We start from the raw sequence: 24112 nt of genomic DNA on the forward strand, positions 1-24112 counted from the left end.
GAGGGGTGGTGTCTGTAACACCCCTTCCCTGCTGTGTCTTTGCTCCATGAGCAGGCATCCTGTGTCCGTAGTAGGCAGAACATAACTCGGTGGGTCTGCCCTCCTGCCATTACAAACCAAAAAGAGCAGTTCCTGGCTTGTTAGCAGCAGGGCTGCAATCAGTGCAGAGTGCATCCAGAGTCACTGGCTTTGCAACCTTCCTTTCCCCCCTTCCCAGGACACAGGATGCTTGCTGAACCCCTGATTCTGTGGGGGATCTTGCTAAAGTCTGCTTCCTTCTCCTACAGGCTCCAAAACACCTGCAGAAAACCTTCATTATTCCAAATGAAGGCAGCCCTGTTGCAGGACAGTCAGCTCAGACTGAACCACCGAATGGGACAGAGCAGCAGGCAGGAAACTGTAAAGGTAAATATTGCTAAAACTGTTGATGGAGCAGCAAGGAAGCATGGGACTGTGGAGGTCCCTTAGGGGTTTATGAAAGATCTGATAGTCTGTCTTGCATCTTTGCCACCTACTGACCTAACTTACCCTGCAAGGGCTCTTTGCTGTCTCCAAAGCAGAGTAAGATTTGTCCTGTGCTAGATCATTCAGCAGAGTTTTTCATAAATGTGCAAGATCTAAATGAGAGAAATTGGACAGAGTCTATACAAACCACTTCAGTCTGAGCAACTAATGGGTGGGGAACTGTAGAGGAAAATATCTTAAAAGCTTCAGTTTGGTTCAGTGTCTAGTGTTTAAGAGCAAAAGTCATTAGTGTTTGGCAGGGGCGGCTCTAGGAATTGCGCCGCCCCAAGCAGGGCGGCATACCGCGGGGGGCGCTCTGGCAGTCGCTGGTCCCGCGGCTCCGGTGGACCTCCCACAGACGTGCCTGTGGAGGGTCCGCTGGTCCCGCCTCCGCAGGCACGTCTGCGGGAGGTCCACCGGAGCCGCCTGCCACCCTCCCGTGGGACGCTGCCCCAAGCGCGCACTTGGCGCGCCGGGGTCTAGAGCCGGCCCTGGTGTTTGGAGTAGTAACACTATCTTGAGATACGTGAAACAAACTGAGGAGGAATAAGAGGAGATTGCAGCCTCTCCCATCTCACTCTGCCTCAAAGTGAGGAGCTATGAGATGGGATCAGCTTTCACTGTAGGAAGTGTGTAATCCCATAAGAGGCATTGGTTGGAGGATCCTGTTAGAGCATCTTATTGGGGTGGGGGTGGAGTGTCCAGAGTCCTCTTATGGACTAACATGCTATCTGTCTCATCAAGGGTCTCTACATAGAGCAGTGTGTGATCATACAAGGTGCATACTCTAATACTATTCTTTGTGATGTTGGTTAATGCATAGATATAAAACTTGTGTTTAAAATAGCCAGTGTGCTCCTGTTTTAGCTCAGTATAAGGTTTCTGATTGGCACAGCTCTTAGCAGTAATGTTCTGCAGTATTTTTATGAGGCTTGTCTTGAGAGCCATGAAGACAAGAACCTCTGGCATTGGACCTCTTCTGTAGGAAGCCTTTCATGTGGAACTAACTGTAGCATTCTTCACAGAGATCCATTTGAAAAAGAGTGGCACTTCTCAGAGCAGTGGGAGCAAGGAGCAGCCCCAGAATGCCAAGCCACTAGAACAGCCCTCGAGTATCCGGTATGTTCCTCCTTGGCCTCCGGCTGCGGGAGAGAAGAGAAATAGACTAGTGAGCTGGAATGACTAAGTTGTTATCTATCGAGTACCTTGGTTGAAAGCTTTGGTATGATTTGATCAAAGGGGGTTTCAAATCCACATAATGTACCAACATTTTTGGGTTATAGATTTTCATCAGTTTAATACAAAATAGGTCTCTTGAGAGGCGGCATGGCCTAGTGAATTAGGCACAGATGGGACTAGAACCTAGGTATGACTGTGCAAGTCACTTGTGTCTGCTTTCCATTTTCTGGATGGGAATAGTACCCTCTTCCCCCCCAGGGATGTAGTAAGGAATTGTGTTTGTAAATCTCTAAGTGCTGCTTGGAGGGGAGGAGTAGAATGGCTAAGGATGGCTGCGCAGCAACTTCATAGAATAGTTTGAACAGACTCTTATCTTAAGTGCCTAAAATATCTAATGGCTTGGCTCTTTCCTTCGCTTCTGCAGCTGCTGATTCTCCTACATACACAAGAGAATGGTAGTAAAAGATCCACCAAAGCCAATTTAAATGCAGTTGTTGCTCTCAGTTCTGTCCTTTTTTTCAACCTCTTGTCCCTCTGAGGCTCTGTTTGATCTTGTGAAATCTACAGCATCTTCTGTAGTTGGGGGGGGGGGGGGAGGGGGGAAGTGGCAACAAATTTGTAGTGCCAGAATAAGCTAATGTACAAAAACTCTTCAAAGCAAACTAAACCTTTCACATGGTGCTGGGTATGGACAGTAGACAACACACTTTCAACTATGCCGCATGCCCTGCCCCTGCGTTACTGATGCTGGCTGTGACAAACTGGCGTCTATCAGAAACTCGCATCTATCACTTACTGAAGCTGGGGCTGGAGAATAACATTGTGGTTGCTTAGTAAGATAGGCTTTATCTCAACTATTGTTTTGTAAGTCTAGGAACCCTCCATCCTTCACGCTTCATCCCATCCCCTTTTTCTAGCATCTTCATGGCTGCGTGTTCTGACTATGTGGTGTGTTCACATAGGCATCACAGATCACTTGATGGTGCTGAGTAGGCAGGAGGGGTTGTATAAAACAAAGGCTGCAGGGGAGGCCAGGAGTGATGTTTCCTGTGCTGCTTCGATGTAACATACCCTTTACTCTTTCAGGAGACAGAGTTATAAGCAAGCAGTGGATGAGCTATGTAATGGGCAACAGCTAGAAGACTGTGACCGCTCTCCTTCATATGATAAGGCCACTTCTTCTCCTGTAAGCAAGACTCTAGCCTCGCCCAGCCCAGCCAGCAAGGTGAGTAGATTCCATGGCCCCACATCACTCTGCCTATTCTGGATCCCCTTCTGATGCCCTCTGCTCTCCTCATAGGTTGTGCATCCGTTCAAACACTTTTTACAGACGGTGCAGAAGAACCAGCTGCTCGTGACCCCAGGGTCCACAGGTCACAATAGTGTCATGAAAAACCTTATCAAACGCAACACTCCTACCCGACCAGATTCCAAGGTAGAGACGATCTCTTTTCCCTTGTAGGTGAGAAGGGAAGAGCAAATGTATGGGGCAAGGTTGTCTGCTTTGAAATGCTCACTGCAAATCTGCATCACAAGCCGTTCAAGATTCCAAATGAGGAACGGTACCAAGGAGTAAACTTAAATCACAACTCTTCACATTCTGATATGCTGACTGAACGTCCGATCTAGCACCCAAACTCTCCTCTCAGTGGTCCTGGCAGAGAGGCTAAAAACTGAATGGGCCGTGAAGATTATTTTCCCCTTTGATGTCTGGAGATACTCCCTCCAGAGTCAGACATGCTGGTGTTACGGGAGAGCAAAGTCTTTTTTCCCCAGCAAGAGTACAGCATAGGCCGTGTCAGGGTAAGGGGTGTACAGGAGTGCATTGCCATGCTGGTATCTTTCATCAGCATGAAATTGACTGACTGTAGTCTTTAGCTTAATCCATTGAAAATCCTTTTGACAAACTCTTCCATGCCAAGTACTGGGTTTGGATAGTTTCCCCTGTAGCAGTTGTCTTTATGGCTGCCTGGTAGGTTTACTCCTAGGGGAATTCTGCGGCAAAAAATTACAAATTCTGTGCACAATATTTTAAAATTCTGCACATTTTATTTGTCAAAACAACGCTATATAATCATGCCAGTTTCAATTATTTTGACAATTCATTTCAAAATTGCCTGTGTGTGTGGTTACAGATGCATGCATACATTCCTCTAGGATAGGGTGACCAGATGTCACAATTTTATAGGGACGGTCCCAATTTTTGGGTCTTTCTTATATATAGGCTCCTATTACCACCACTACCACCCCTATCCCGCTTTTTCACATTTTGCTGTCAGGGTCACCCTACCCTAGGAGTAGAGAGTTAAACCCCTACGACAACCCAATTCCTGCTTCTCTTCCCCCTCCCCCACAGAGCCCAACTGGGGGTCAGACACACTCACTCCCTACCCCGCCCCCCCAGAACCCAGCCATGCCCCACCCCAGCCCACACACTCTCAGACCCTGCCCTCCTAGAGCACAGGGATCCAGAGGGAGAAGCAGCCTGATGCTGGGTCCTGGGCTTGCACAGTTTCCTGTGTGCTGCCACCTCCTTCTTTCAGGGCCTGCTAAGAACTGCAGCTTCTGGGAACCCTCCAGATCACTCACTCACCTACCCCCTGCCCTTGTTGTCCTTTTGCGAGCTGGTCCAGCAGTCCCTAGTGGTGGCCAACATCTCTGCAGCTGATTTCAGGGGGCCGGAATTCTGCATGCCCAACATTAATTTCTGCAAAATTCTGCATTGCACTGTGGCACAGAATTCCCTCAGGAGTATAGGTTGGTCCTGGGGTAGTGGTGGCATCAGCTGTTGCATTGAGGTGAAGGGAAGATAATGTAGGGAAACAAAGGTTTGGATGTATTTTTGCATGTTTGAAAATGTGCATTTTTATAACCTCTTCATGGTATAGGAGCACCTTAAAATCCTAATGAATCTGATCTTCCATTCCCCCTATCAGTTAGCTAATATCAAAGTCTCAACACATATTGTGACCTTGACATCAACTCCTTAAAGCTTTCTTTTGCATGCAGAGAAATCTTGGCTTCTCTGTCACATTCAGCCCAAACTCATAATATTCTGGGATTGCCAAACTCTAGGATGGTCCGTGGACACTTCTTAGAATTTGAAATTGGGTCTTTGCTGCCCAACAGGCTGCTGGACAGTTGTAAGACAAGCAGCGCATTGAGAACCAAAGCTGTTTAGTCTCATCTTGCTCAGTGGTTAGTTATGAGATCAGAGTCCAAAGGTTGTGGTTCTAGGGTTTACTTAACTAGTTCCACAAGCAGTAATCCTTGTTTCTCCTCTTTTCTATCTAAATAGGGGGATTTTGTTGTAAGTAACGACTCCTTAATCACAGGGTCTGTGGGCTCATATTGGGCACATTTATTACTTCTCTAACGGGCACTGGCAGCTCTTTAACCTCACCACTAACCTGCACGCAGACCTAATATTTCTTCCGAGTCTCATCTGAGAGCGAAATGATGATGTACTGGGCAGCATGTGGAGGGTGTGCACACTAGGAAGTGAGTAGAATTGTTCAGAGTGGCCCAAAGGGGATTTAACAGTACCTGGATAAAACTCAGCCATGGCAAATACAAACTGAGACTCTCTGATGAAGGGGATTGCTGTTGGACATTTCATGGTGTGTAAAATGCTCTCCAAGGGAAACAGTGGAAGTGATACTACTTATGTCACTCAAACTAGGCTGGCCAAAGCCCTGGAGAATATACTGTAGGGAATAATCATGCTTTGGCCACTGGGAATGAACTAGATGACTTAAAAGGCCTCACATTATATCTTCTAGATTAAAAACCATGTGTCTAAAAAGGGCGTAAAGGGGTCCCCTTCAGGGCTCTGAAAAGAATGGAGGAATTTTCATGTTTGTAGCACTGACACTGGCTAGTGCCATTAGGTGGTTTGTGGTGAATACAGCAACACAGTCACTGATGGTGTCTTTACCTGAACGTGTCAACTGCAGTAACTGTTTCTGCTTGGATGTTGGGCCTGAGGTGTCTCACAGGAACTGCCCCACTCACCCTCCGAGCTACTTTTCTTCAGTAAATGGAGTTGTTGAACTAGCACTGGTGCCAGAACAGCACTGTATCTTTCCTAACACGTGCCTATTCCAGAGGGAGTGTGAATGTGTCTCTGACTGAAGCTGCAGTTCCTAGGTGTGTCGTCTCTGGCTTCCTGTGCCCAAGTAGCCTGGGGCAGAAACAAGCCCCAGCAGTTGGGTATAATCTGAGCTTCCTGCCCACCCCAGGAGAAGGAGCGGCAGCGGCTGGAGAGCCTGAGGAAGAAGCAGGAGGCCGAGCAACAAAGAAAACAGAAAGTGGAGGAGGAAAAGAGACGGCGCCTCGAGGAGATGAAATTGTGAGTGGCTGCCCCTCCAGCTGCTCCTTTTCTGGCTCAGCTCTGAAGCACTTCAAGGTCTTGTCTACACTGGTCACTTGCCCTGATTACCCCCATTGGTAGCTAGCTACAGCTCCATTAATGCAAACAGTTAGTGTAGGTGGTGTACAGCTGCTGCTGGTGCCAGTGGAGCTTAGCCCAGTTTGAAGCAAGGGTAGGCTGAGCCAATGCAATGCTCTTACGCTCTGCATTGGAGGTTTGCACCAGTGCACTAGCTGCTCCAGTGCTGGGGCCTTGATAGCTATAACCAGGGCAAATCCCCAGTGCAGCCAAAGCTAACTGTCCCCACTCGTTCCCCAGGAAGCGTGAGGAGCGTCTGAGGAAGGCACTGCAGGCTCGCGAACGGGTGGAGCAGATGGAAGAGGAGAAGAAAAAGCGGATGGAACAGAAATTCTCTCAAAGTGAGGAGAAGACCGAGAAGGTAAGAGACCCAACCTGGAAACAGAGCCCCTCGGGACAGCTGGGTTTTCTCATGGCAATGGGTAGTGAACCTAGTAGAGCAGGCCTGCACAACTCATAAAGCGGCGAGGGACACATTCCTCCAAAGAAAACAGCTGAGGGCCGAAACCTCCCAGCCCGAGGAAACACCCCGCCCCAGGGCCGCCCAGCCCTGCGGAAACAAACCCTCCTTCCCTAGCGCCACCCCACCAAAACAGCTGTGGGCCAAAAAGGAAGGTTAGGGGTGGGGAGATGATACTTTATTTTAAATCAACCAGGGGCTCCCAGCTGAAGAGGTGGCTGGGAGCCCTCAGGGTCAAATTAAAGGGCCCGGGGCTCCGGCGGCTGGGGGAACCCAGCAGGGTCGGCTCTAGGTTTTTTGCTGCCCCAAGCAAAAAAAAAATTTGGCTGCCCCCATCCCAGCCCTGGGCTCCCCCCTGTACCCTCCTGCTGCCCCAGTCCTGGGCTCTCCCCCCACCCACACACACCCCCTGCCACCCCAGCACTGGGCTTCCCCTTTTCCTCCCCACCAGTGCTCTCCCTCCACCCTGCTGCTGCCCCAACTTTGGGCTCCCCTGCCACCAGTGCGCCCCCCCCACACACACCTCCTGCCACCCCAGCCCTGGGTCACTGGTAACTCTCTCCCAGGGCGGGTCATTCAGCCGGAATTTTGGATGTGCACAAAACACAGACAGGATTGGTTCCCATATGGTTACAGAGCTGCAGTAAAGTGGAACAATTTTCAGCTTGTGTGATTGGAGGATATCTGGATGCATATTATAAGACTGTCCTCCATAAATGAGGAAAAGTTGAGGTGCCTTTATTATTCTTTTGTTCCATTCTTTCTTTCTATGGGGAATTTGCCAATGCAATATCACTGTCTTCCTTTCAAACAAACAAAAGGGCAATGGCTGTTGAAAATAGCAATTCCAGTCCTAATAAGCATTTCTTGCTCAATTTTATCCTACTTTTTCTACAGCAAGTTACAGTGGATCAGTATATTTGATTTGGGAGAAATGAAGTAAAAGCTGCCCAAACCGAGCTTGAGCACTCCTGAATTTTGAGGTGTTCAAATCTGGAAGGCAGGTGCTGGGGGGAGGGGGCCTGTGGGCTCCACGGGGGAGCATGGCAGCAACTGTCTGGAGCTGCACGGAGCCAGACACGCTGGTCTGAGTGGCACAGTAAGCGGTTTGGGGGTTGGAGAAGGGGTAGGGAGTTCCGGGGGGCAGTCAAGGGACAAGGAGCAGGGGGGGTTGGGTGGGGCAGAGGTTCGGAGGGGCAGTCAGGGGACAGGCAGCAATTGGATAGGCATGGGAGTCCAGGAGATTTATCAGGGGACAGGTAGGGGGTGAGGTCCTGGGGGGAAGTTGGGTGGGGTCTCAGGAGGGGGCAGTTGGGGACAAGGAGAAGGGAGGCTTAGATAGGGGCTGGGGTCCCAAGGGGCAGTTAGGGGCAGGGGTCTTGGGAGGGGGTAATCGGGGGACAAGGACCCGTGGTGCTTAGATAGGGGGTGGGGATCCTGGGGGGCAGTTGGGGCAGGGGTCTGGGGAGTGGGCAATCAGCAGCCAGGGGCTGGGATTTAAAGGGCCCTGGGCTCCCCGCTGCAGCGGGCGGCCCAGAGCCCTTTGAATCCCAGCCCCGGCTGAGATTTAAAGGGCTCTGGGCTCCCTGCCTCTGCGGGCAGCGCAGAGCCCTCTGATTCCCGGCTGCGGCTGGGATTCAAAGGGCTCTGGATTGCCCGCAGAGCGCCGTGTGGGGGGGATTTAGAATCCCCCGGCGGGCCGCACAGTGAGGCTCCGCGGGCCGGCCGCCTGTTGTGCAGGCCTGTAGTAGAGGGTAGCAATGGATTGCCTCGCTGTGTGATAAACATATCGGCAGTTACTAAAATCCTTGATATAGTGACAGACCACAGGGGCCATGAGTGGGTAATGAGGCCACTTGGTATTAGAGCAAAAAAAGTCACTTTACGGTCTATTCGTAGTCCTCTGTTCAACAGGGGAAGACTCTCTCTGTTCTGTCAAGTCCATGCAACAGTGTTTATTCCTATCGTGGATTTCAGTCTCTATGGTACTCTAAGCTCTTTGAGGACTAGTAGTGGTGTCTTTTATGTTCTCCTGAGCAAAGTCCTATCAGCAGGGCCTGTGCCCTGTAACCAGACTACAAGTGTTGAGTGGGGTGCTCAGGTTTGGGCTGGCTCAGTTCTCATCTTCCTGCCTGTGCGGTCAGCCCAGCACCAGCTGTGTGCCCCACTCCTGCCAGCTGCCACCACTTCACTGTGCTGTGTGCACACTGCGGAGTGACAGGCCCTGCAGCTCCTTGGCACACTCACTCCACAGTATGCAGCCATGGATGTGCTCGGTCACCAGTGCTGATCCTGCTGAGTCAGGTAGTAACTCAGACATAGGTTAGGGGTTTGTTACAGGAGTGGGTGGGTGAGATTCTGTGGCCTGCATTGTGCAGGAGGTCAGACTAGATGATCATAATGGTCCCTTCTGACCTTAAGTCTGTGAGGTTCATGGGAAGGGTTGCACTTAAGTCAGAGAACAACTCGACTCTCAGGCTTGGATCAGGTGAGCTTGGTTCCAGTCCTGGTCAGTCCTAAAATTGGGTCCAAACAGACCTGTACTTGGAGCAGGGAGGTCACTCTGTTCACACTGCACTAAAGCATGTGGGCTACTCCTGTAATCCACCTTCAGTGCAAAGGCCAATGCCCCTGCACCTGGATGCAATAGTTCCTAGTGGAAGACCTGCTTTCTTTGATTCCAGCCTGCTGACAACCACACACAGCTCTGCTGAAAGATGCATGTGTGACAGATGTCTCTATTTATACCACTTCTGTGAGGCACACTGCTGCAGGCTGTTCATGTGACAGAGACCAGGGAGAATATGCAGAATACTCCAGAGTTGAGTGTTGCTTGCATCCAGGGTATTGCTGCTGCTCTTACACTTCATCAGTAGTTGCTGCCGAGTTAGAGATGTGCTGTGTGTGGTTTACCTGGTGTTCTAGGACATTGGTTTTCAAAGCGTGGGTCACGACCCAGAACTGGGTCGCAGAAGGGAAGGGACTTGGTCACGGCAGCTCTGGTCATTAAAAGTCCCATTGGCGGTGCTGCCTGGCTAAGGCAGGTTAGTACCTACCTGTTCCGACACTGCAGAAGCAGCAGCAGCAGGTCTAGCTCCTAGGCTGGGGGTGGGGGCCACAGGGCTCTGCATGCTGCCCCTACCCTGAGCACTGGCTCTGCACTCCCATTGGTCAGTTCCCGGCTTGTGCACCTCTGCCTAGGAGCTGGACCTGCTGCTGGCCACTTCCAGGGCACAGCATGATCTGCAGTGCCAGGACAGGCAGGAAGCTGACCGGGAGCCGCCCGAGGTAAGCCTGGGCCCCAATCCCTTGCCCCAGCCCTGAGCCCCACACCCTGAACCCCTCATTCCTGGCCCCACCCTGCAGCCCTCACTCCCACATCCCAGCCCTGAGCCCCTCCCACACCCCAAACCCCCCTTATCCCCAGCTTCGTTGAGTCACAGACATCAACAGTTTTCTTCAACTGGGTCACCAGAAAAAAAGTTTGAAAACCACTGTTCTAGGGGCAGCCCAAGAGCCTGGGGATCCAGCTTGGTTGGTCTGGCTTAAGCTCTGGGAGAAGGTTGTCATTCACTGAACCCCTTTTCTTCCTCCTTCCAAATGAGGATGAAAACTCAACAAGCTACAGCGCTTGTTCCCATTCTGGGTGATGAGGCATAAAGCATATCTTTTCAGGATCCATCCTTCAAGGTTATGGGGAAAGACTAAAGGACTGCATCTTTCCCCTGCACTAACAGCCAGAATCACATACAGTCCTCAGTATTCTTCTCCCAACCACGTGTTCCTTTCCACGTGTTCTTGATTATTGCTAGGCCACTCAGCTAAAGTGAAGGAATCTTGCATTTGTGGTCTTCTCACTTCCATGTCCCCTATTCATTTTGCACATCAGTTTGCCTGCTAGAAAACTATACCTCAAGCAAAAGGGAAGCCCATCTTCCTGCTGGCTCTCCCTTGTTCTGATGAAGGTCATGTAGCAATATGGCATTCTGTAATTTGGATTCTGTGTAACTCTGTTTCATGTGCTCTTTCCAGTCATTCCTGGTGATGGTCTTCTCCTCCTGTGAACTCTGAGGCTGAACTCGCTGCACTGGGTGCCATCTGCCTTTAAAATATGTACACGCTTCACTGGGGCTTTGGACTTTCACTCCGCTCCAGACATCTTCCCCATGGGATGTGATGAGCCCCATACTCCTGAAGAGCTCCTGACTCTTCTTTCTGTGGTAGATAAACATGTCAAGACTGGCTTGTATGAGGCTGGGCAGGGTCCAGACCTGATGTGTGTGATTCTCTCAGGTGCGAGAAGAGAAGGTGGTAGAAGAAAAGATGAAGAAAAAATTAGCTAAGAAGACTGGGGATGTGGAGGCCCGAAAACAGAAAGTGCTGCAGATGGTAAGAGCAAGATTAGGTCCCATCTGTAAGGAGAAGAGTTTGCATTGGAAAAACAGAATGATGGGAAATCTGCACAGTGTGCTTCATATGGGGAAGAGGGCAGAACAATAACCAGTAAATAGCTGTGGGAGAACAGGCCAATGAGTGTGTCAGAATAGATTTACCTACACACGTACAGAGACGTGCGCACACACACAGACTCCTCCCCTCTTCCCCCCCTCCCCCCCAATTTCCTAGTCCTTTTGTGACTGAAATGCCTTCTTTCCTTCCCAGTGAGGGTGAGGTATGGTCACTCTCCACGTATGTTCTAATGCAGCTCACCATTATGAGTTGCATAGCACCATAAATGTGCATGATGTTTTTACTGACCTCTCCTTCATATATGCTTTTCCATAGGGCTGAAATTTTCAGATGTAGGTATTTTTCCAAACACTCAGCCCTCCATTTCCTCCAAGGGACTAGGAAAGCTCAGGTGCATAATTCCATCCCAGACTTCCTAGCAATTCCATGACTAAATGAATTCTGGAGATGGGTAACTTTGTGCTGTCCCCTATACCCAGGTGCAATAGGTGCTGGGGGTGGTGATGTCCCTCTTCATATAGCAGCAAATATGGGGGGCAGGAAGAGGGGCTGCACAACTAAGGTCCAAGACACTAGTGCTGATGAGGATGGGTCAGAGTAGGTTATGGGTTAAGGCTAGGAAAGGGCACTTGACCCATAACCCAGCTACCCTCCCCATTTAGCATAGAAGTGGACTTGCTTTGCCTTCCCAGGAGGAGGATGAACACAAGCAGCAGGAGCTACTGAAGAAGAGGAGAGAGGATGAGCAGCACGACAAAGGGAGGAAGATTGCGGAGCTGAAGAAACTGGCAGAGCAGCAACAGGTGGAACAGGCAAAGGAGAGGTGAGAGCTGGCCTGTTTCCACACCCTTGAGAAGAGGGATGGGGGTAGAGCGACAAGAATGGCAAAAGCAGCAAAGAATCCTGTGGCACCTTATAGACTAACAGACGTTTTGCAGCATGAGCTTTCGTGGGTGAATACCTACTTCTTCGGATGCAAGTAGTGGAAATTTCCAGGGGCAGGTATATATGTGCAAGCAAGAAGCAAGCTAGAGATAACGAGGTTAGTTCAATCAGGGAGGATGAGGCCCTGTTCTAGCAGTAGAGGTGTGAAAACCAAGGGAGGAGAAACTGGTTCTGTAGTTGGCAAGCCATTCACAGTCTGTTTACTCCTGAGCTGATGGTGTCAAATTTGCAGATGAACTGAAGCTCAGCAGTTTCTCTTTGAAGTCTGGTCCTGACGTTTTTTTTGCTGTAGGATGGCCACCTTAAGATCTGCAGATCTTATCAGTACTAGGAGAAGGGTGTGAGCGATGGGCTATAGTGGAGGGTTCTGGATGCAGAAGGCAGGTATCGGAGCAGCCTGGATGGGAAGTGACCTGGGTCTTTTGTGACTCACTTGGTTATGCTTTAATTTACCAGGAGTCACAAACAGCAAGAGAAGGGGAAGGCCCTTCACCTGCAGATGGAGCTGGCAGTGGTTACAGAGGAGGAGGAAAACCAAAAGAAGGTGGGCAGTTGAGACACTGTCGTGCAGTGGACTTTATTCTATTTATGTCTGGCCTTGAGCATGCCTTTAGCTTTACCAGCTGCATTCTCCTAGTGAAGGGTAGCAGTGAGGCCTATAATCTCCAAATCAGCAAGAGGCTGCCTTGGAGTCTTAACAAAGAATTGTTGCTGTTCCTCCACTGCGGAGAGAGTCTGTCCCCATCATTGGGTAGTGTCCCATCCTACTGAGGGAGGGGATGAATGAGAGACTCATATAGGACAAGTCAGATTCAATAGAAGTGAAAACAGGGTGATCTGTTTATAACTTGGACTTGTTAACAGGAGGAACAGAGTCCAGAAGAGCAGGAACGGCGGGAAAATAAAAGCAAGCCACTAGAATCTGTTGCTATTGTTCCCAGTAAATGGCTGAATATAACAATGGAGGTGAGTGAGTCAAGAGCCTGAGCAAAGACGGGGTTCCAGTATCTACTGGGCTCTTAATTTCCTGGGTCGGTGGAGGTCTTTCCTCTTTGTTTGGGCCATTCTCCTTCAAAGAGGGCAGGGATGTCTCTTATCTGAGCAGCCATAAGAAACTTGGCTCAACACAGAAACGGTGGAGAGAATTCCTTTGTTTGGAATTTCAAACAAGTGATAGGAAATGGCCACATGATGACACTAGATCCTGAGGAATCCTGGGAGTTGGTGCTATATTGTAGCCTCTCACTAGTCACCCCAGGTAGCTGAGAAACTTCCATGTATCTCCAGTTGCTTTAAACTCTCTAACTACCACCATTGGAGGTGAAACACCATTGTGTTTCCAGCTTAGATGTGTTTGGTGAATCAAACTGAAAAGCTAGACTTAAGACATAATGAGATCAGCTTTGCTTTTTCAAGCAGCCAGCTACTGCCTCATCCATAACTTCTGGTTGTCTGATGCCTGATACCATCTGAAACTTGACTTGTCTTGTATTCTGTGACTGTATTTTAGAGCTCACTGGAAGAATGAGGGACTCTTTATTGGGTTCACATAAGAAATGTCCTTGCACCAGGTGGTGGGTCTCATTTTGACACACTGCTCCTGCTCAGCCATGCTGGAACAAAGCCCTTTTTTCTGCTCTCAGCCATCGCTCTATACAGTGAAATTGGCCTAAGTGACTGTTTCATGGGTTCTTATGCTTATTTCTAAAAATGACTAGGTGTAGCACTTACCTGTAGTCAGGAGTTGAATGTTAAAAACTTCATGTTGTCTTATAGCTTGTATTATGGCTAGGAATTCCTGTCATGGTCCCACAGTACTAGGCTCTATACAAACAAGTAACACTCCTTGCTCCAGAGAGATTACAGTTCAGGGGTCAGATTGGACATGACAAGTGGACAAATGGAGAGGGTGAGGGGAATGAAGTTACACAATGAGCAGACTATCAGAAAAATGCAAGTCTCTTGGCACTTGCCTCTGCCATGCCAAATGGAAACAATTTGTAGGCATCACAGCAGAGTGAGACTTTAAGAAGGGATTCAAAGGTGGATAAGTGGGTGGCTCTTCAAATGTTGACTTTTGTCCCCTATGCATAGTATCTGACAACTAATCCAAGACGCTTATGTTCTCTTTGTGTGGGGAAGATGTGTAACACTGAGTCAGCGACTCCTTCCCTTGGTTTGAAAAAGGTCCGACTCCTGAAGCACTTTATGGTTGTACGAAGCCCCTTAGGTGTGTGTGCTTTTCAGGAGATTTTGCTGCTGTAGAACAGAAGCACTAAGCATGCTGCGATAAGTAGCTTCCTTGCCTCTGCTGCTGTAAGGAGGGAGTGAGATGGAAGGAACAGGTCCTGTGACAGTCCATCTTCCCACCTCCTACCCTAAGAACTATCAAACAGCTAATGGTGCTCAGTCCTGTACAGTGTACTGCATAGACAAGCATCAGTGAGTTTACAATCAGAGTAATTGTTGCTGCTGCTTTTAGTTGTACTTTCCAGCCATACTGTGCCTGTTGCATGAAAGATGACGCTGCTGAACACCAATAGGGTGAAAAAACAGGGCAACTTGCTGCTTTTCCAAGAATTATATTGTTGATCTTTTGATTGTATACAGCTCATTTTTAAAAAAGTCATCAGCAACAGATGGCTTTAGATGAGTCTCTACGCTTAGCTTGATTTTTTTTTTTTCAGGTTAATTATAGAATAGCAAATGTCTGACATAAAATGTGACTCAGATAAACTGAGTAAACTGTGTTGTATACAGCAGTCCTGTAGCTGAAAATGTTTCGCTTCAGCACAGCTTGGTAGCTTACTAGGTGAGAGATCCACGTTCAAGTCTTAATTCCTCCCTCCACAAACCCTCTCCATTGGCATGAGTTGGAAGCACAGCCAAAGCAGCCTGCTTAGCCCCTACAGGGTGGGTGGGTGTGCGTGCATGCGTGGGGGGGAGAGTGTGCTCTTCTTTTACCATACAAGGATCTCCACTGGCATATGGAATGACTTTCTGTGCTGTATCATGCAGTTTAAGACTAGAGCTAAGCTTGTAAGCCTTTTCTGGGTGGCTACAGAGGCTGCCCTCTGCAGTTACAGGGAAGCTGCACTTTCTGTAGGTCATTGCCCTATAGCAATGGTATTTACATCTCAGAAATGTTCTGCTGTGTGTGGTTACTGTAGGGCATTGTCCTACAGTAATTGCTTTTGGAGCATGTGGATGCCAGTCTAGGGTACGTATTTATTTATTTATTTTTTTGTAAATGAGTTTTGACAAGAATCTAAGGAAGTTAGGCTCAATTGAAAAATCCCAGCCCAAATTATTTAACCAGTATATTTCTTCTGAATTATCATGTGGCTATTGTTGTTGCCTTCCCATAAATGGACAGGTGTGATCTCTGAACCTGGTGTTTTTGGAGTGGGATTGAAGATCAGGTATAAACATGACATTGACTGCCAGAGTCACACCATTGCCACTTCCTGTTTTCCATGGCTCATCTTTGTTCCCTCCAGGGCAGAGTATCTATTTCATACTCCTGCCCATGGAGACTCACGGCAGAACAGTAACGTTGATTCAAACCTAGTGTTGTATGGATAGCAGCAATGCTGTGTATATTAATAAACTTGTTGGTGCTGACATCTGCTGTCCTACCACCTGCTCTTAGCACCAGTGATTCTTGGAGTACACAATGTAAATCTCCTGCTCCTAGAACCTGGGATATTTCTATCATTAAATAACTAATACTCTAATCAAAATCAATAGTGGGTTCTTTCTAGAAACTCAAGCTGTCTCATCAGCACCACTACATAGAAGTATCATAAGGTAATTGGGAGGTTTTTTTTTTTTTTAAGGCTATATATCTAACTTTTCTATATGGTTTCAGAAATCTCCTGTCACTGACTCCTATCAAGGGCCCACTTTAGGCTCAAAAGAACCCAGATTCCCCAAGGTAAATCCAAATAACTATGGGCTGGATCTGAACAGTGATGACTCCACAGATGATGAAAGCCAGCCCCGCAAGCCCATCCCTGTCTGGGCCACTGGTACGTGCAGATCTTGTTATACCCACTGAAACTTCATCTATGAGAATTTGGAAGACCCCAGATTTCTCAGGGAGGCTTAGAAGTGGAGGAAGCCACAATTTAGGCCAGAAGTGCATGAGACTTCAGCTTACTGCAGTGCCATATGGTAATAGCTTTGAGTGGTAATCTGAGCAGGAGCTGCATTCCTGCAGGCACTCTTGTTTGGATGTTAATTCAGAATCCCTTGTGCCCATCCCTAGAGCTGAAGTGCTTTTGAAGTGTCTGAAAACAGAAGGCTAGGGAGTTCACCAGTGCCTCTCTTTCAGTGAGGGGTTTTCCACAGTACTTGGGATACCTGGAATGTGAAAGATGCCTTGGAAACCAATTATATTCTTTGCATGAGGGGGAATGTAAGGTTCTATATGAAGCCAGGCAAAACCCTACCTTGATCCAGTACTGAGAATTCGGTATCTGTTATGCCCACCCCAAATCTCTTCCAGGACTGACTCTGTGGGGACCTTCTGCAGGGCAAGAGAGCTTGGAAGGTTGCTTTTAGATCTTGGCTTTCATGCACGGATTCACAGTAATCATGGTACCAAGGAAGTGAGGTTTAACATGAGTTAGTAATGGGAGATTCGATTATTAGAAATGTAGATAGCTGGGTCTGTGATGACCGGGAGAACCGTATGGTGACTTGCCTGCCTGGTGCGAAGGTTGCGGATCTCTCGAGGCATCTAGATAGACTTATGTGTAGTGCTGGGGAGGAGCCGGTGGTCGTGGTACATGTAGGTACCAATGACATAGGGAAGGGTAGGAGAGATGTCCTGGAAGCCAAATTTAGGCTGCTAGGGAAGAGACTGAAATCCAGGACCTCTATGGTGGCATTTTCAGAAATGCTCCCAGTTCCACGCGCAGGGCCGGGTAGGCAGGCAGAGCTTCAGAGTCTCAATGCGTGGATGAGACGATGGTGTAGAGAGGAGGGGTTCACGTTCATTAGGAACTGGGGAAACTTCTGGGATGGGAGGAGCCTATACAGGAGAGATGGGCTCCACCTAAACCAAAGTGGAACCAGACTGCTGGCACTAAACATTAAAAAGGTTGTAGAGCAGTTTTTAAACTAGGAGATGGGGGAAAGCCGACTGCTGCAGAGGAGCGTGTGGATCGGACACAGACTTCTCTTAGGGGAGAGTCTGATGATAGAGAATCTCCAGGTTATAGTCAGGAGCAGAGGAATGAGAAGTATAATGTAAGGGCCGGATCAGATGATAAACAGTCACATAAAAAAGAATCTGGCACATCAGAAAAAGGTAGGCTAATAAACAGGGACAAGTTTTTAAAGTGCTTGTACACAAATGCCAGAAGTCTAAATAATAAGATGGGTGAACTAGAGTGCCTTGTGATAAAGGAGGATATAGATATAATAGGCATCACAGAAACCTGGTGGACTGAGAGCAATCAATGGGACACAATCATTCCGGGGTACAAAATATATCGGAAGGACAGAACAGGTTGTGCAGGGGGAGGAGTGGCACTATATGTTAAAGAAAGTGTAGATTCAAATGAAGTAAAAATCTTAAGCGAATCCACAGGTTCCATAGAGTCTCTATGGATATATTTTTACTAGAGCATGAAATTTCTAACAGTAGGGATCTATTATCGACCACCTGACCAGGACAGTAATAGTGATGATGAAATGCTAAGGGAAATTAGAGAGGCTATCAATTAAGAACCCAATAATAGTGGGGGATTTCAATTATCCCCATATTGACTGGGAACATTTCACTTCAGGACAAAATGCAGAGATAAAATTTCTCGATACTTTAAATGACTGCTTCATGGAGCAGCTGGTACGGGAACCCACAAGGGGAGAGGCGACTCTAGATTTAATCCTGAGTGGAGCGCAGGAGCTGGTCCAAGAGGTAACTATAGCAGGACCGCTTGGAAATAGTGACCATAATACAATAGCATTCAACATCCCTGTGATGGGAAGAACATCTCAACTGCCCAACACTGTGGCCTTTAATTTCAAAAGGGGGAACTATACAAAAATGAGGGGGTTAGTTAGACAAAAGTTAAAAGGTACAGTGACTAAAGTGAAATCCCTGCAAGTTGCGTGGGCCCTTTTTAAAGACACCATAATAGAGGCCCAACTTCAATGTATACCCCAAATTAAGAAAAACAGTAAAAGAACTAAAAAAGAGCCACCGTGGCTTAACCATGTAAAAGAAGCAGTGAGAGATAAAAAGACTTCCTTTAAAAAGTGGAAGTCAAATCCTAGTGAGGCAAATAGAAAGGAGCACAAACACTGCCAACTTAAGTGCAAGAGTGTAATAAGAAAAGCCAAAGAGGAGTTTGAAGAACGGCTAGCCAAAAACTCCAAAGGTAATAACAAAATGTTTTTTAAGTACATCAGAAGCAGGAAGCCTGCTAAACAACCAGTGGGGCCCCTTGATGATCAAAATTCAAAAGGAGCGCTTAAAGATGATAAAGTCATTGCGGAGAAACTAAATGGATTCTTTGCTTCAGTCTTCACGGCTGAGGATGTTAGGGAGATTCCCAAACCTGAGCTGGCTTTTGTAGGTGACAAATCTGAGGAACTGTCACAGATTGAAGTGTCACTAGAGGAGGTTTTGGAATTAATTGATAAACTCAACATTAACAAGTCACCGGGACCAGATGGCATTCACCCAAGAGTTCTGAAAGAACTCAAATGTGAAGTTGCAGAACTATTAACTAAGGTTTGTAACCTGTCCTTTAAATCGGCTTCGGTACCCAATGACTGGAAGTTAGCTAATGTAACGCCAATATTTAAAAAGGGCTCTAGGGGTGATCCCGGCAATTACAGACCGGTAAGTCTAACGTCGGTACCGGGCAAATTAGTTGAAACAATAGTAAAGAATAAAATTGTCAGACACATAGAAAAACATAAACTCTTGAGCAATAGTCAACATGGTTTCTGTAAAGGGAAATCGTGTCTTACTAATCTATTAGAGTTCTTTGAAGGGGTCAACAAACATGTGGACAAGGGGATCCGGTGGACATAGTGTACTTAGATTTCCAGAAAGCCTTTGACAAGGTCCCTCACCAAAGGCTCTTACGTAAATTAAGCTGTCATGGGATAAAAGGAAAGGTCCTTTCATGGATTGAGGACTGGTTAATGGACAGGGAACAAAGGGTAGGAATTAATGGTAAATTCTCAGAATGGAGAGGGGTAACTAGTGGTGTTCCCCAAGGGTCAGTCCTAGGACCAATCCTATTCAATTTATTCATAAATGATCTGGAGAAAGGGGTAAACAGTGAGGTGGCAAAGTTTGCAGATGATACTAAACTACTCAAGATAGTTAAGACCAAAGCAGATTGTGAAGAACTTCAAAAAGATCTCACAAAACTAAGTGATTGGGCAACAAAATGGCAAATGAAATGTAATGTGGATAAATGTAAAGTAATGCACATTGGAAAAAATAACCCCAACTATACATACAACATGATGGGGGCTAATTTAGCTACGAGTCAGGAAAAAGATCTTGGAGTTATCGTGGATAGTTCTCTGAAGATGTCCACGCAGTGTGCAGAGGCGGTCAAAAAAGCAAACAGGATGTTAGGAATCATTAAAAAGGGGATAGAGAATAAGACTGAGAATATATTATTGCCCTTATATAAATCCATGGTACGCCCACATCTCGAATACTGTGTACAGATGTGGTCTCCTCACCTCAAAAAAGATATTCTAGCACTAGAAAAGGTTCAGAAAAGAGCAACTAAAATGATTAGGGGTTTAGAGAGGGTCCCATATGAGGAAAGATTAAAGAGGCTAGGACTCTTCAGCTTGGAAAAGAAGAGACTAAGGGGGGACATGATAGAGGTATATAAAATCATGAGTGATGTGGAGAAAGTGAATAAGGAAAAGTTATTTACTTATTCCCATAATACAAGAACTAGGGGTCACCAAATGAAATTAATAGGCAGCAGGTTTAAAACAAATAAAAGGAAGTTCTTCACGCAGCGCACAGTCAACTTGTGGAACTCCTTACCTGAGGAGGTTGTGAAGGCTAGGACTATAACAATGTTTAAAAGGGGACTGGATAAATTCATGGTGGCTAAGTCCATAAATGGCTATTAGCCAGGATGGGTAAGAATGGTGTCCCTAGCCTCTGTTCGTCAGAGGATGGAGATGGATGGCAGGAGAGAGATCACTTGATCATTGCCTGTTAGGTTCACTCCCTCAGGGGCACCTGGCATTGGCCACTGTCGGTAGACAGATACTGGGCTAGATGGACCTTTGGTCTGACCTGGTACGGCCTTTCTTATGTTCTTATATGTTCTTATGAGCCATGAGATGCTACTTAGACTGCTCATGTAACGTGGTGGTTATTTTCTCAGGGGCTCAGCTTAATCAAGCTGTTACATACCAATATTACAACCCTCCAAATATCGAGACACTCTTTGGGCTGATTGTAAGCCCTAAACTGGAGGACATCTTCTACAAGAACAAGCCACGATATTTCAAACGCACCAGCTCTGCTGTCTGGCACTCACCACCTCTTCATGGTACCAAGTCTACACTGGGCCTGCCCTACAACCTGAAAAAGTAATGAGGAAGGAGAGTGTCCCTCTTCTGTCCACCAGCCATGTCAATGTTCTCCTAGTTTTTGTGTAAAGAAAAAAAATATTTTCAAAGATCTGTTTTTTTAATATTTGCATTTAATAAAAGTTCATGTTAAAATAATCAGTGCCACTTTCCTTCCTGTCTGGGGTGGGTTTTTGTTGACACTTCAAGTTTTGCTGTGGGAAAGAGCAGAGGCTTACTAAACTACAGCACTGCCCCCTCAGTGTCACTTTACTTCCTTCTGTGCCCTCTCCCTTATGTGTACACATGCTGTTGTGTGGTACTTGAGAACCCCTGTCTGATTGTATGCCTCTAGATGGCAGTGCAGATGTTCTGAATGGACAGCTGACAGCATTACATAGCTTATCTTTTTGGGGTAAGCTAAATGCCCAAATAAAAGAGCTGCATGGAAGATTATAACTCAGATGAGTAAGACTTGCTGTCTTCAGGGCCTGAGCTCTTCACTTGCTCCTTTAGTAGTTAAAATGTATGGCCTTTATAGTGCCCTCTAACTTCTTGATCTGAAATCTTCATGCTTTGTCTTAGGCTGGAAGTGACTTTTATTTGGAGTGTTTGATATGCCCGAATGGATTTTTATCACTCTGTGTTTTGTTTTTAAAAAAAATAAAAAATAAACTAAATCAAATTCCAGATGCTGCTTTTGCATTCAACTCAAAAGCAGTTCTACTAGTCTGTATATATCAACTGGGAGCCTTTCCTCTTGACTTCTTTCCAATCTGTAACAGCTGAAGGAGCATCTTCAGAGTTACGCTCAAGTCAGGTACCAAAGTGAGAGACCCTGGGTGTGTGGCAGCCCATGCAGTTAGTCTCACCAGTTACTCCTGTCTGATGCACTGGAAGAAATGGGGTGAGCTGAACCTGTGGACTTCTTCACAGGGTGGATTTGATTTAAATCACTAGTCAGGAAGACTGGATTTAATCATGGTTCTCTACATAAAAGTGCATTCATGCAGTTATAACCTTAAGACATATTCTTCACAACTCAGATACAAGTAGGTTTCATTTTTAGAAGGTACACGCTATACATTTTTAAACAGTGATTTATTTTGAAAACTTTTCAGATTGATTTTACAGCTATATCAGAAAATGAATGACTGACTGTTTGGTTATTTCATTTACCAAAGGTAATTGAAGCAGATAGTTCACCTCCCAATGACTTCATAAATATCTCCAATTCATCAGGTTAGTCAATAGTTGGAGGATTTTCTTGCTGTGCTGTATTTGGAAGAGAACATCACCAGCCAGACATTTAAATTGTTTTATTTAACTAAAACAAGCATATGTTCCTCGCTTCTCACATTTATCTTCAGCCTTCTTCTCCTTGTCCAGATCTATTCCACCCCCAACCAACTTCTATTCATTCAACTTTTTGAAGCTGCACTCTTTTTTTTTTTTTTTAGAGAGCAGTAAGGGATAGACTCTGTGTGCACAGATTTGCAGAGGGACAATAGAGTTGAGGAAATATTTCTCACCTCTATATTTTATTTATTTAAAAACATTATTGCTGTTAATAAGCATGTTATCTCTGGAGACACAAATCCACAGTTTGAGAACTGCAAAATTAAGCTTCTCTGATGGTATCTTCTAGACTGAGTCCCATGGGGTAGATAGAAAGATTAACCTAAATAATCTGTACAGAAGCCCCTGGAACCTCATAATCCATGAACTATTGGAACTCATTTACAAAACTTTTCTTAAACATTACATGAATATATTGTCTCATACTTTAGAATTAGAATTTATAATCCCTATTCCATGATACATTATAGCTGAAAGATATATCTTAATTAAAACTAGGTTAGGTTTTTTCCTCAAAGAGCATTTTATAAAACTTTTTTTATTTTTTTTAATTATTGATTTTTATCCACCCTGCTTCTTCATATGTCCCCTAAGGATCTTGATTTTTCTACTCAGCATGAGCCCTACTCAACAATACAATGCTCAATGCAGGACAGTAATATGCCTCAGCTCTTCAACTTGTCACCTGCACACTGGCTGGATCTAGATCACTAAAGGTCACAGCAGATGAGTAAGTACCCAACAAGCTGGAAGTGAAGACACCATCACCGGATGCTGTGAAAGAATGGAACTGTGCTGCTCTGAATGTAACTGAGCTTTTGAAAGTTCTGTACCACCGGGCCAGATTCCAATGTGGATGTTGGAGCAAAAATCATTCTGCAACATACAAACCTGTGTCCAACAGCTTGTTGCTTATACAGTAGCTGATTCTAGAAAAACTTGTTCTCTATACGTAGCCAAACTCCTTTGGGCTGCAGAAGTTACTAAGTCTTATTGGAAGCTTTCCCTGCCACTGTCTGTGCTGCCCCTGGGGTGTGGCTGGAAGACAGTTTGTTCTATGCGTCAGAGAAGGAAGATACTGAACAAAACCTGCCGATTCCATCTCTGCACAGCTCCTCTCCCAGTCCCCTGTACTTCACAGAGGTAATTAAGAGCTGGGAACTGTCAAGCTAGATATTCAGATCTGTTTCAGAATCTCACGCTATATCAGTATTTGAAATACTGTAGCTGAATGGCAGAGCCTGAGGGGAGGGAAGGGTGCTCAGTCTTGTTACTGAGGCTGGCTTCATTGCTCAGCATCACTTTGCTCTCTCTAAATTATCTTGGCATGTGACTCAGAGATACAAAGCTTTAATGGCCTTCTGTTTGAATGCTGGCTGCATGTTTCATTAATAAGCTAGAGACCCTATGGCAGGGGAACTTTCCTGCTTATCTAAGCCAGTTGCCAGCTTACACAGTTGTGAACTAGATCATTGAGTTCTGGGTCATAGACTGTCACGTGGTGGGAGAGATGTATAGGGTCATCCTTCTACAGAGAGTGTTAGGCAGCCAAGTTAAATGAAAGAAGCATTTAAATCCATTCTGCTAGTGAAGTGGAGGGAAGACAAAAGAACAATTCTGCTGTGCCATACCTGCTCAGCGGTGGGGATAATGTCCTTTTAAATTTTAGCAAAGCAGACGGTGTCTTTGGAAACACAGATCTTTGCTTTACAAAAGCCTTGTCTATACTATGGAAATACAACAATGGTGGAAAAACTTGTAAATACTACTTCACCCAGCACTGTTGTTAGCAGTGGAGGAGCGGTAGTCTAGGTCTATTTCTACTTTAATTCTTCCAAATTCCATGCCTTTTAATCCTGCTCCAGATAAGACAAATCACCCATGGAGGAAAATGATGGCAGCTGCAGGAGCCTTGTCTACACTGGAAGTTTCTTGCATTGGTGGCACTAGTGAAGCTCAACAAGTGTTAATGATAGTAGGAAACTTCTGTAAAACTTTCCCTAGAGGAGCGAAGGCTATGATGCATTTTTGGAGGTGGGGGAGTTCTAAAGAACCATCATGCCTTGAGCTGTGTAATACAAGCTAAGTGCTTTCTACGTCAAATGGAAATCTCATGACATGAAGAGGTGGGCAGTCCTTGTCTCTGAGATGAAGTGACTAAATGGGGG

At 46.3% G+C, this 24112-nt stretch overlaps 1 protein-coding gene across 4 annotated transcripts in view; it reads left to right on the plus strand.

Moving 5' to 3' along the window:
* LOC123368710 (inner centromere protein-like) overlaps window positions 1-20744 on the plus strand; it is a 29814-nt gene extending 9070 nt beyond the window's left edge. For 3 of the 4 annotated variants that reach the window (XM_045013757.1, XM_045013758.1, XM_045013759.1), the window contains exons 7-19: window positions 288-405; window positions 1530-1623; window positions 2770-2908; window positions 2984-3118; window positions 4982-4993; window positions 5925-6034; window positions 6374-6494; window positions 10887-10982; window positions 11756-11886; window positions 12465-12552; window positions 12873-12974; window positions 15880-16039; window positions 20399-20744. In XM_045013757.1, coding sequence (XP_044869692.1) covers window positions 288-405; window positions 1530-1623; window positions 2770-2908; window positions 2984-3118; window positions 4982-4993; window positions 5925-6034; window positions 6374-6494; window positions 10887-10982; window positions 11756-11886; window positions 12465-12552; window positions 12873-12974; window positions 15880-16039; window positions 20399-20610 — 1518 coding nt within the window. In that variant the 3' untranslated portion in view covers window positions 20611-20744. The remainder of the gene's footprint in view (window positions 1-287; window positions 406-1529; window positions 1624-2769; window positions 2909-2983; window positions 3119-4981; window positions 4994-5924; window positions 6035-6373; window positions 6495-10886; window positions 10983-11755; window positions 11887-12464; window positions 12553-12872; window positions 12975-15879; window positions 16040-20398) is intronic. The other variant, XM_045013756.1, reaches the window with a different exon arrangement.
* The last annotated feature ends 3368 nt before the right edge of the window (window positions 20745-24112 follow it).

This window comes from Mauremys mutica, chromosome 4 (assembly GCF_020497125.1).
Source record: "Mauremys mutica isolate MM-2020 ecotype Southern chromosome 4, ASM2049712v1, whole genome shotgun sequence".
In the NCBI taxonomy this organism is placed as follows: Eukaryota; Metazoa; Chordata; order Testudines; family Geoemydidae; genus Mauremys; species Mauremys mutica.